Source organism: Lolium perenne, chromosome 4 (assembly GCF_019359855.2).
Source record: "Lolium perenne isolate Kyuss_39 chromosome 4, Kyuss_2.0, whole genome shotgun sequence".
Classification (NCBI taxonomy): Eukaryota; Viridiplantae; Streptophyta; class Magnoliopsida; order Poales; family Poaceae; genus Lolium; species Lolium perenne.
This window is the reverse complement of record NC_067247.2, coordinates 141,090,904-141,103,362: the sequence shown is the minus strand read 5'-3', so window position 1 is coordinate 141,103,362 and position 12,459 is coordinate 141,090,904. Positions and strand designations below refer to the sequence as shown.

Below are 12,459 nucleotides of genomic sequence, written 5' to 3'. Positions count from 1 at the left end.
CTAGGCGTGTCGCCTCTATGATTATGTTTCTGATTATGCGTGTCCCTATGGGGTGCCCCTGCCTGGCTTTATATATCAGCCAAACTAGGGTTTACAAGAGTCCTAGTAGGATTCATATTGGAGTCTTCTTTTCTTGTAGTCCAAGTTGAGGCGCGTGCAGGTCCAGCTCGTCGAGTCCTTGTGCTGGTCCAGCTTCGTAGTTTGCACCGGGTATGGCAATGTCGAGTACCTGAAGGGTTATGCCCACGTCAGTAGCCCCCGAGTGTCTGGCCGAAGTGAAGCTTCGGGCAGGGACTCAAGTTGTCTTCACCAAATGTCTTGATCATCTGTTGAATCTTGTGCTTGATGTAGAGTCGAAGTTGCTTTCTGTCGGGTGCGCGAAGCGCTCCCGATGGGAGTAGCCCCCGAGTCTATGGGCGGGTGCTTGCAGCCACGCATAGACTCAAGTTGTACTACTCGAAGATCTTGATTGTTGATGCCGACGTCTTTTTCTTTGTTGGCGAGGTTGCCATATTTTTTATCGGGTGCGCGACTAGCGCTCCCGATGGGAGTAGCCCCCGAGCCTGTAGATAAATATGAAATAGTTATGTATAGGGTGTAAAAAATGCTAAGTCAAATATCGTACACGTCCTCGAGTTCCGAGAACATGATGCTGATGACTCTGATGATGTCATCGATAGAGGAGTTGATGATTTGGATGATAGCCCAGAGGAGCCGATGATTGGGATGATGGCCCATAAGAGCCGATGATTGGGATGATGGCCCATAGGAGCCGATGATTGGGATGATGGCCTAGAGGAACCGATGATTTGGATGATGGCCCAGGAGGAGCCGATAATTCGGATGATACCCGGGAGGAGCCGATGATTTTTATCGGGTGCGCGTCCAGTGCTCCCGATGGAAGTAGCCCCCGAGTCCGGACACAGATGCTTGCAACCATGAATAAACTCAAGTCGAAATAGTTATTTTGGCTACTTCATCCAAGTGTTTGGATTGCGTAGTCGAGACCTTTTGTTCGGTAGATACATGTATATGTACTTTTACCGTGTTAATGCCGTTGGCAAATTTTGAAGGAGCAAATCTTAATTGCCCGTTAGATGTATGTATACTAGTTGGTCAGCAAATCATTATGAGTGATCAGCTCGTGTTGCAGGTTTTGCTAAACCTGTTGTATGCGCAACTTTGCTTTCAACCGATTGTAAGTTTCGACAGTCACTCCTGAATATTTCGGGTGCAATGATTCTGCCGATGAGCCCGTTGCTCTTTGATATTTCCATAAGTAAAATATCGAACGTGGGTTGCGTTTATATTTTCCAAACTCTTGCTTTGTACGACACTCGTAGAGGCATCTGGAGCAGAGGAAAGAGCAAGGTCTTCGTTGCTTCACGATCCTTGCTATTTGCGGCACTCTTTGAGGCATATATAGCAAAGGAAAAGAGCAAGGTCCCCGTTACTTCATGATCCTTGCTATTTGCGGCACTCTTTGAGGCATCTATAGCAAAGGAAGAGAGCAAGGTCTTCGTTGCTTCATGATCCTTGTTATTTGCGGCACTCTTTGAGGCATCTATAGCAAAGGAAAAGAGCAAGGTCTTCGTAATAATCTTCAGGGGACTGTGAGCCCAGTCGAATCTTCAAGGGACTGTGAGCCCAGTCGAATCTTCAAGGGACTGTGAGCCCAGTCGAATCTTCAAGGGACTGTGAGCACAGTCAAATCTTCAAGGGACCGTGAGCACAGTCGAATCTTCAAGGGACTGTGAGCATAGTCGAATCTTCAAAGGACTATGAGCCCCGAGGTTCGTTGTAATATACGAACAAGGTTCCTGACGATGCAGTTCGGGTGTCCCGAATTACTGCAATTCTTCATATCTTCTCTGGTTCCAGCGAACCGGCGCTCCCGATGGGAGTAATAGTCTTCATATCTTCTCTGGTTCCAGCGAACCGGCGCTCCCGATGGGAGTAATAGTCTTCATGTCTTCTCTGGTTCCAGCAAACCGGCGCTCCCGATGGGAGTAATAGTCTTCATGTCTTCTCTGGTTCCAGCGAACCGGCGCTCCCGATGGGAGTAATAGTCTTCATGTCTTCTTGAATTCCAGCGAACCAGCGCTCCCGATGGGAGTAACCGCAATAGCTCGAAGATATTCCAGGAGCCCCCGAGTAATTCCAGCGAACCGGCGCTCCCGATCGGAGTAAGGGGTCTTCATCTGAGGAGGTGCTCGACTCGGGTCTTCTGCTTGTAGATGCCGATGAATTTTTGCTGTTGTCGTCGGCAGCCCCCGAGTATTCGGGTGTGCTAACCGTCACCGTCTTCTCGTCTTCGTCCGAGGAGTAGTGAAATCCGTCGAAGTAGTGAAGTCCGTACGTGCAAGTTAGTTGCCCGCTCTTGCTTGATCACCATGTCGCGGAGTCACTCGTAGCGCCGGAGTATTTGTGATGGCGATGAGGCTGTCCCAGGCGGTGGAGTCAAAATATACTGCAGAGTAGACTGATAACTGATGCAAATGCTGTTGCTGATCTCTTTTTCTTCTTCTTCACGTGGAGTATCATGGTTATTGGTTGATTGCTGTTTTGCCCATGCAATTAGCATCTTGGACGCTAATTCCATGCAGGCAGACTCTCCAAGCGTGCCGTACTTCGCTGATTGCTCGTGGTTTTCCCGAACGTGAAGCAATGGGTCTGCTGCCCGCCTTGGTACTTGCCGGGCTGAACTGAAGGGTTATGCCCACGTCACTCTGTGCTGCTATAATTCACTATAAGGCTACCAATGCGCGATTATAATGAAAGGTGTTGTTGTATATTGTCGCAAGGGCTCATAGGATCCGGCTTATAAAGGCTCCGGATCTATGGTTACAAGGTAGAGATCCTAGTGGATACGATGAAGCATAAACTGCGCAGGGTATTCCTTGTTGTGTACGTCACGAATCTGACCGACCTTCATTATGGGCTTGATCCGACAGCTTGTCTCCGGACCAGATCCCTCCTTTCCTGATTTCCGGCAACTAGGTCGCCCGGTGGGATCATAGGTCTCACCACTATCTTTGGGCCACCCGAGCTTACCGAAATTAAAGGCCTATCACGGTGTACCTACTTAGCATATCCACGACATAGACATAAAAGATGATACACAATTATTTAGACAAGAAATCTAGGGTCTTACAAAAATTCCTGAATGTTGGGGAAGCCGTGACCCCTGATTGTCCCCTGGCTAGAAGATGGTGTCCAGCACCCGACCCGGACGTTTGGAACCTAGCTACACGCGAGGTCTAAATCAGGAGCATCATTGTGTGCTATTAGATTCACATTTAATATAGCAGCTAATTAATTCATTTGCTTTACCTTTTATATACCAGTTGAATACGAGATGAAATACGACAAGTTGTAAGGCAGATGTCAGAGTAGTTAATACTAGGAAAAATTTGTCAGAGAAGTACAATGTCCTTTCTTTTATCCTATATGAGAGTTGTTGAATTGATTCTCAGCTTTGCGAAGGAGAAAATGGAAGATCCAACTATCATGCTGGATTAGTAAAAGGGATTACTTGCAAAACAACAGCATAATTAGCATACTACACATGTAAAACAAGAGATTATGGAATAACATCATTTTTCCATACAGGAGCATTCGAGCATTCGACAGACTGAAGTTAAGAATACGTCTAACTAAGAGACTAATTATAACTCTAAATAGTCAAACAAAGACCAACTGAAAATGAAAGACCTAAAAAGTTGTTGCTAATCTACAGATTAATGAATATGCGCTGCTTCTAATTATTCAGAGTTCGTAAAACACTTGCTAAGCTGCTGCTAGCTAATTAGATGCAAGAAGTAAACCACCAATCCAAGTATGAGAACGTTACACGCAAACAGTAAGCCACAATCCACAACTCTGCATTGTTTCCCATCAAATACTTCATAATTTTCAATTACAATCCATAGTAGCTTCACAAATCGTTCATTTTTTAAAGGGAAGGCCCATGGCCCTGCTTTATAAATAAAGCACACGAAGCAACAACAGTAGCGATACAAACTCACACCCGAACAGCTAGTCTGATGCCTTATACATAGCAACTCCTAATCCACAAGTGCCCAAACTGAAACGAAAAAGGCTACAAAGCACTACAGCTCCACGTGCTGGAGGGGAGCAGGATGCGGGCACAGGTGCGGATCATCCTCCGTCATCATCGCGAAGCCGTCGCTGAAGCCTCCTAACCTCGTCCAGTGCCGCGTCCAGTAGCGGTAAGTCCCTCGGTCTGACCAGAACCCTCCAAGTCTGCATGTAGATAGACATTTTGAAGATAGCATCAGACGGGTTGTTGATCAAGGATCCCTCTATAGCTAGCTTATTGCGGATGTTCCAGAGGGCCCAGGATTGGGCCGCAAAGGTGAACCAAGCTATCCTACGGAGACGACCCGTAAGGCCATTGACAATGGCAATGAAATCCGCGACCCCTGTCGGGTTCCAAGAGCAGTGCAGAAGTTCCCTAATTCCTGCCCACATGAATCTCGCTAGATGGCATTCAAAGAAGATGTGATCGCAAGTCTCCCAGCCACCGCAAAGGGCACAGCTACCATCAGAGGGCTCCCGCCTCTTGACCAGCTGGTCCCCAGCTGGCAGCCTACCCCTAATCAGCTGCTAGAGAAAGACCCGTATCTTAGGCGGAACCTTGGTGCGCCAAACCTCCTTGAAGTGGGTTATGGCCCCGCCCTGAGAAAGTTTACAGTACATGGAGTTAGTGGAGTAATCTCCGGAAGGATCCAGCGACCAGCGGACCTCGTCCTCGCCCGGAAGAATGGGGGTTAGGTCAAAGATCCTACAAAGGTTGTCCCATTCCACCGTCTCCGCGAGACCGAAGGAGCGTCTAAACCGGATGTGCCACCCTTCATTGTCGCGCACCCCTTCAACAGTGGCAAAGTGGTTATCGCAACAAGCAAAGAGGCGGGGGAAGGTCAGACGCAGGGGCCCCGTGCCCGTCCACCAGTCAAGCCAAAAGTAGGTGCGTTTCCCGTTCCGGACCTTGTGCTTGGCTCCCATTTTGAAATACCATTTGATCTTCTGAATGGCATTCCGTAATCATGAGCCCTTAGTCGGCACAATGGAGAAAACAAGTCATGATCTCCTGTATTTGGCCCTTAGCGAGTCACCACGACCCCTCGTTACGATAGATCTTCCAGATCCATTTGAGCATAAGCGCGATATTCATGAATTTAGTGTTAAGGATTCCCAATCCTCCGAACGCCTTTGGCTTGCACACCGTGGCCCAATTTACCATATGGTATTTGCGCTTGTGGCCCGCCCCCTCCCAAAAGAAGCGGGATCGGTGTCTGTCCATGGTCCCATGAGTAGCGTCGTGCAACAGGTATAGCCCCATAGCAAACAACGGCAAGCTGGAGAGGCAGGAGTTGGTTAGCTCGAGTCTCCCCGCAGAGGTGAGAAAAAGCCCTTGCCAAGGCTCGACCCTGTGACCTACCTTGTCAGTGAGGAAATTCCAGTCCGCCACAGAGAGGGGTTTGTCACTAACGGGTAGGCCCAGGTATTTGAAAGGCAAGCTCCCAAGCTTGCAGTTCAGGGCATCCGCAAACTTCTGGCGCTCTTGGTCAGTGACCCCTGTCACGACCACCTCGCTCTTATCGAAGTTGATCTTTAGTCCCGACATGTTCTCAAAGCACAGTAGCAGGAACTTAAGGTTGGCCACACCAACATCTGAAGGTTCAAGCAGGATAAGGGTATCGTCGGCGTACTGGAGGTGGGTGACACCACCAGGAATCAGGTGTGGCACGACCCCCTGGAGGTGCCCTGATTCGCAAGCTCTGGCAATAATGGCAGCAAGAGAGTCCACCATAAAGTCGAATAGAATCGGGAAAAGAGGGTCCCCCTGACGCACTCCCCGAGCATTCCGGAAGTATTCGCCGATGATGCCGTTGACATTGACAGCAGTTTGTCCTCCCGAGACCAACTGAAGTAGGCGGTGAACAATCATCGGTGAAAAACCCTTGCAGAGGAGCACCTCCCTCAGGAAGCTCCAACTGACACGATCGAAGGCTTTCTCAAAATCTAGTTTGAGAAGGAGCCCCGGCAGATTCTTAACCCTAAGATCATGAGCGATCTCATGAAGAGCCAGCACTCCCTCGTGCAGGCACCGGCCCTTGATGAAAGCCGTCTGGCTACGGTCAATGGTTCTAGAAGCAATGGGAGCAAGACGGGTAGCAAAGGCTTTAGCGAAGAATTTAAAAATAACATTGATCAGAGCGATAGGCCTAAACTGCTTGATGTTGTCAGCGCCGTGGGATTTGGGGATCAGGGAGATAACTCCATAGTTGAGGCGCGCGACGTCAATCCTCCCTAGGACAAAGTCGTTGAGCATCTGAAGGATAGGCGCTCTAAGAGTTCCCCAGAACCGCCTAAAGAAGAGCACAGGAAGGCCGTCCGGGCCTGGGGCTGAATCGGGCTTCATACCAGCCAGGACCTCGTCCAGCTCCTCCGCCGTGAAGGTGAGCTCAAGAGCCCTGTTCTCTTCCGCGCCAATCCTCTGGGTGACCGGCCAAAGGTTAGGTGCCAGGGAGAAGACCCTCTCCTCCCCTACCGTGCCCATCAGACCGTGGTAGAACTGATAGACATGCCCCATCATGTCTTCCTGGGAAGTGAGTTCCCCCTCCTCCGTGATGAGTCTGGGGATCATACACTTCCGCCGCCTCCCATTGGCAAAGGCGTGGAAGTAGGCAGTGCAGGCATCCCCTTTTAGGGTCCACTGAAGTCTACTCCGTTGGCGCCAGTACTCCTCCTCCAGCCCATCCAGGTTGACGACTTGGTCCTCGAGAAAGTATCGAAGAGCCCAGCCATCATCATCGAGCCCACTCGAGTCTGCCGTCTTATCCAACTCTTGGATCTGAGAAATTAGGTCATCCCTCGCCTGACGGCGCAGCTTGCCTAGATTCGCGCCCCATCCCCGGAGATGCTGTCTAAGGCATCTAGCAATGCATTGCCAGAGGTCAACGCTGCAGCGATGCGGCCCTAACGCATGGATGCAGTGGTCAATCTTCCCTTTGACCATCTCGTCGAACCCCGCCACCCTTAGCCACCACGATTGGAAGATAAACCTGGACGGTCTCCGGACCCCTTGCTCCCCATCATCGAAGAGGAGGGGGTTGTGGTCGGAGCCTACCCTCGTGACAGCCAAAAGGGAGCAGAGCGGGAAGACCTGTTCCCACGCCGGAGAGACAAACACCCTATCCAGAACAGAGCGAACCGGAGAGAGCTGTCTGTTGGTCCAAGTAAACCTAGCCCCTGTCCTATTAATCTCTCGCAGGGCCAGGCTCGCGATAACGTCATTGAACTGGCGCACCCTAGGCCAATTAATGTTGTCATTGCTCTTATCATGAGCACCCCGAATGAGGTTGAAGTCGCCCCCAATGATGAGTGGGTAGTGGCAAGCTTCCACCTCAGACACCAGCTCATCCAGGAACTCCCTAGTCCTGGAGTGATCCGCTGGACCGTAGACAAGGATACAAGTCCAGATAAGTCTCTTGCAGCGATGGAAAATGTCCGCGCTGATGAAGAAACTACCTTTCCTCCAGGCCCCTACCTCGAAGCACTCATCCCGGAACCCTAGGAGCATCCCCCCTGAGTGGCCATTGGCCGGCACCCAATTCCAATTGAATTGGCCGCCCTGCTCAAGACTCCGAAGCTCAGCCGCCGAGAAGTCCTGTCTAATCGTTTCCTGGAGGCCAAGAATATCGATCCTCTCTTGTTGCATATAGTCACGTAATTGGGTGCGACGCCCTCGTCCCCCAAACCCACGCAAGTTATAGAAGAGGGCCCTCATTTGGACGAGCGCCTCTTGTACTGTCTCGTGGAGACAGCGCGGACTGAGGCCTTAACACATTTCCGCAAAGGACGAGACCGCGTCACGGCGGACTGTCCCTCGGCCACCGCAGGCCGCGACTTGGCACGGGTGGCCGGCGTGCGCGCCGTGGAGGCCCCTGCCTCACTCAGACCGGCGCCCTGCACACATGGCGAGAGGAGGGCCGGGTCCACCTCGTCGGCAACCTCTTGGGCCGTAGGAGAGCCCGCGACCTCCTGGTTCGCCGCCGCCGTCTCGGCTTCCCTAGCCAAGCGGCGGGCAGTCTCCGCCATGGCGGCTTGGACCCTTTCTTTGGCCCGAACAATGGAAAGCGCTTCCCCCGGCTCCCTTGCCGAAGGAACGAACATCATGCAGCTATCCGTGACAACAGAGGTGAGGTGAGAGTCAGAGAGGATGTCAAGAACAGAAAAAACATTACCTTTCTCCTTGCCGATCGTCGACGCGGGCGCCGTCTTCCCCTCCAGGTTCTTCTCGGCAATCAGCTGCTGCGCCCTCGCCAGAGCGGAGGTACCAGGAGCCACGGAGGCGTTCCTGGCGCTCTTCCGCACCGCCGAGGCCGGGGTCGCCTGGGCACGCTTGTAGTAGACGGCCTTTGAGCGCGGGCCTTGAGCGATAGGCGTCACCACAGCCACCTCCGCCCGCAGATCGCCGCCCTCCACCTGCTCCTCCACATCGGACTCCTCCACCGTCTCCATCTCCACCAACTCCACACCCTCCGCACCCACGGCCGGCGGCGGGGAAGGCAGCGAGCGCCTAGCCACCTTGGCCGGAGGCCCCTCCGCCTGCTGACTGTCTTCCACCCACGAGGCCAGAGGGTCAGTGAGGTGGGACTCCATCTCCCCAGACTCCAGGGACTCCTCAAAAGCGCCAAGGTGGTCGCTCTGGACCCCGGGCATCAGCTTGGAGGCGTCAAGGAGGGGGAGGGAAGGCAGCACCTCCGCCGAGGCCGAGAGGTTGGAACCATACTGGTCCAGAACGAGAGCCACTCCCAGTGAAGCTCCCACAGATTTCGAACCTGAAGGACCCGAGGCACCCCCGGCCGCAGAAGGCGGGTCATCGCCCTTGCCCTTTTCCTTGCCACCGCGGCGAGAGCGGCGGTGTTTGTTCCACTCGCTGTCAGAGGACAGCTCATCGGAGTCATCCTCACGATCCTTGCGAGCAGGAGGCGGCGGTGGACCCCCTGTCCCCGCCCCGGCCGACCCCCTCGGTGGTGCCTCAGCCTGCACCCCCACCGTGTAGCCTTCGCCATTGACGAAGATTTGCACAGAGCCTTTGATCCGCTCCGGATAGCGGCAGTGGAAGCGCATGCGGATAGGCTCATGCTCGCTTTTCTTGATGGAGAGCTCATCAACGTCGATAGGCCTGCCGATCATGGTAAATGCCGCCATGAGGCGCTCCCGCACCATCAGATCCTCCGGCACCCCTGTGAGGCGGACCCAAGTGGAGGGGAGGATGAGGCTCGGCCTCGGAGCCAGGAAGGCCTCCCGGATCTCCGTGTCTGTCTTGCTCAAGGGGAGGTGCAGCTTCCCACTTCCAGTGCTGCGCTTCCGGATCTGACGGGTGGGGAAGACCACTGAGAACTCGGAGTCGGAGATCTTGCGGACCTGCCAGTCCCACAGCTCATCGACCAAGTGTTTCAGCTCATCAGAAAGTTGCTCTTCAGAGAGCGGTGCCGCGGCGAACTTGATGACCGCTGCAAAGACCTCACCACTGCCCTTACCCCCCTTAAGCGGCTCTACGTCGATGTTGTAGAAGCCGCCGCCGGTGATAGCATGCCCCATGGTCTCCAGCCGCATCCCTTTACCCCTTGACGGACAGTTCGCGGACGTGTGCCCCTCCCCAGAGCACACGACGCAGAGAGGGTCGAAAGTGCACTCTGATTGGAAGTGCCCCTCACGCCCACACTTGAAGCACTCGCCCGCCGCCGGGGCCGCATGCTTGGCTTTGTCCTTGGCCGGTGGCAGGCCATCCCCTGATGCGCCACCCGCCTGCTTCTTCCCCTTGAGCTTCTGTTGCTGATGCTGCCCACGGGAATTACCCCGCTCGCCCTGCCGCGGCTGCCCAGCACCCCTGCCGGAGTTGCCGTCTGGACGGCGGTTGGCCAGGGCATCCTCCCTCCGTCGCTGCTCCTCCCACCAAGGCGGCGGAGCCCCGAAGGAGCCGAAGTCGCCCCGGCCACGGTCTTGACCGCCGGTACCCTCCTGCCAGCCGTCCTGGCGACCAGGGCCAGGGCCCTCGAGGTAGCGGTAGCCACCTCCTTCCTGGCGCCCGCCGCCCGAGCCTTCCGACCAGCCACTTCCACCATCAGCCCGCCCACCAGCTCCGCCACCGCCCGCATACCAGCCACCTCCACCCCCGTCTTGGCGACCGCCACCAGCACCACGTCCTCCACCATCCTGCCGCCCACCTCCTTCTCCTCCCTCTTGCCAGCTTCCACCGCCGCCTCCTCCGCCTCCATCATGCCGACCTCCCCCGCCGCCGTCTTGGCGTCCCCGGCCCGCGCGCCGCGGCCTCCTGGCAAGCAGCGCCCGGCGCCCTCATCAAATCTCCTCTTGCGCCCGTCGTCGAAGCCACCCGCCATGACCGCCGCCGCGAAGGAGCGGACCAGCGGCGCTGGATCAGGGGAGCGGCGGAGAAGGCGATGGCGCGGAGCAAAGGGGTCAGAGAGGCGGCGCCGCACTTCGGAGGACCTAGCAGGGAACCCTAGAGATGGCTCGATGCAGCCCTTAGGCAGCCAAAGCCACTTAAACCTGGTGGGCGCGCCTGGGCCATCGGGCCGGCCTGTGGTGGCAAGTGGGCCAGACCGCAAGAGGCCGACCCCGTCTCCTCCTGGCGGGCTGGGCCCGACCTGTTCCAGGCCCAAAGGAAGAAGTAGCCCACCCTCCAGCCCAGAGGGAGTGGAGTCCACGTCATCCTCGGTCAACGGCTGTTGGCGCAGGTCCCACCTGTCCCCCACCAGCCCGCTCCTGGATTCAAAAATCCCGGGCTCCCCCTCCTCCGGCGAGATCGCCGGCGAGGATCTCGGCGAGGCCCGACTCTCCAAGGCCCGACTCCCCGTCGGCGAACCAGCGACCAAGACCGGCTGCTCCACCGGCGTCGGAACCCTCGTCAACTGCGCCAGACCAAGGGAGGAGGACCCCCGCCGAGGACCTCGCCGAACCGTCGCGTCGCCGAGCCGCCGAAACCGCGGCGGCGGCGCGAGCCACCGTACTGAACTCCGCCTCCCCGGCAAACGCCGAGCGCTTCGTCGCCGTCGTGGAGCCCCCGCTCCACCGCCCGTCGCACGAAAGCCTCCAGGGTACACAAGGCCGGCGCGGCGCCGCCCGACTCGCCTCGGATGCGCCGCCGTCGGACCCATCCGAGGAGGAGGAGAGCTCGTCCCCGTCGAGGTCACTCCCCGCGCCCGTAACCTCGCCGGTTCCTCCCCACCCCCTGGAGAGGGGACCGACCGCAAGGGGGCACCGGCAGCTCCGGCGGCCCGGCCGGCAACGAGGCGGAGCCCGGCCCGCGCGTCGCAGCGACGGGGTCGCGCAGATCGCCATCACCGTCGCCCTTTTCGCTCACCTCGCTCACCTTATCTCTCTCCATCCAAAAAAAAAAGACTCTGTGACAAATCGTTCATTACACTGCACTGCTATTTCAGAACTATCCAGAAAAAATAGACGAATTCAAGTACACGAGATCAAACGGAAAGGATTTAAGAACGCAACAAGAAGCAACCACAACCTGGATCAATTTAAGATCTGCAACCTCATCTAACAAAATAATCCCCAAATTCAACAAACTGCAGCGAAACCGCATTTTGTGGATCAAGCGAGATTCAGAACGAGAGAGAAACTGAATCCTAGATCGGGCTGCTTCCTCAGTGGTCGAGGAGTTGCGGCTCACCTTGACGGCCGCTGCGCTCCGTCGAAGGCCTCCGCCACCCGCGCTCGAGGTCGAGGTCGCGCGTGCCAGTGAGCTCGGGGTCGAGCCCATCCACCAGCTGTGTCGCGCGCCGCCGTCGTAGCCACCGGCGCCGCGCCGTATGCATCGACGACGCCCTTAGCGCTGCTGTCCTTGGACGACCGGAGCGCGACGACGAGCGTGGCCGGGTCAACGTCGGCGGCGGCCTCGAGCATCGCCCACCAGCTTACCCCGATGAACATCACCAGGAATGCTGCGTCGCGCGCGGCCGTCGTAGTCACCGGTTTCCCCGCCGTCCCATGCTCACATGTCGTCGAGGTCGACGCGTTTCCCCGCCGACGCGCCTTTTGGTCCATCCCCCAGTGCTCCTGGGACTCCTCATGTGAGGAGGACGCCGACGACCTCGCTTGGGAACCCGTGGTGACCTGGTGGGGGCTCCCTTTCCCGCGCAAGGATGTCGCCTGCCGAGGGCCAGCGAGGAGGATGCCGGCGACCACGGGTTCCCAAGCATTGAGGAGGATGAGATCTAGTGGGATTCGCTGATGGAGCTCTCGTGCTTGAAGGAGGCGCTGCCGGCCTGGAGATTTTCGTGGGGAACGGAGATAGGGAGGAGGAAGAGATGGAGACGAAGGCAAGTTGGGAGGAGTTAATGTAAATCTGGGTTGTCAGACACGTTGAAAATACGGGACAAATACTTG

General features: G+C 55.9%; 1 protein-coding gene across 1 annotated transcript; it reads right to left on the bottom strand.

Annotated features, from left to right (window-relative positions):
- Positions 1-3,863: 3,863 nt before the first annotated feature.
- On the bottom strand, positions 3,864-11,976 carry LOC127347246 (uncharacterized). The gene is made up of 6 exons (XM_051373456.2): positions 11,744-11,976; positions 11,582-11,639; positions 11,318-11,437; positions 10,461-10,558; positions 8,274-10,369; positions 3,864-4,266 (listed from the first exon to the last, which is right to left on the bottom strand). The coding sequence occupies exons 1-6, from the start codon at positions 11,974-11,976 to the stop codon at positions 4,202-4,204; spliced, it is 2,670 nt and encodes an 889-aa protein (XP_051229416.2). The 3' UTR covers positions 3,864-4,201.
- Positions 11,977-12,459: the final 483 nt, after the last annotated feature.

Bases quoted from the DNA above. Each gene is read 5' to 3' on its own strand.
- LOC127347246 (XM_051373456.2), bottom strand. From the start codon at position 11,976: ATGCTCGAGGCCGCCGCCGACGTTGACCCGGCCACGCTCGTCGTCGCG. The intron at 11,640-11,743 runs GTGAGCCGCAAC...GTTTCGCTGCAG, and splicing joins GGAGCGCAGCGGCCGTCAAG to TTTGTTGAATTTGGGGATTA. The intron at 10,370-10,460 runs GTCCGCTCCTTC...GCTGCTTGCCAG, and splicing joins CCCCTGATCCAGCGCCGCTG to GAGGCCGCGGCGCGCGGGCC.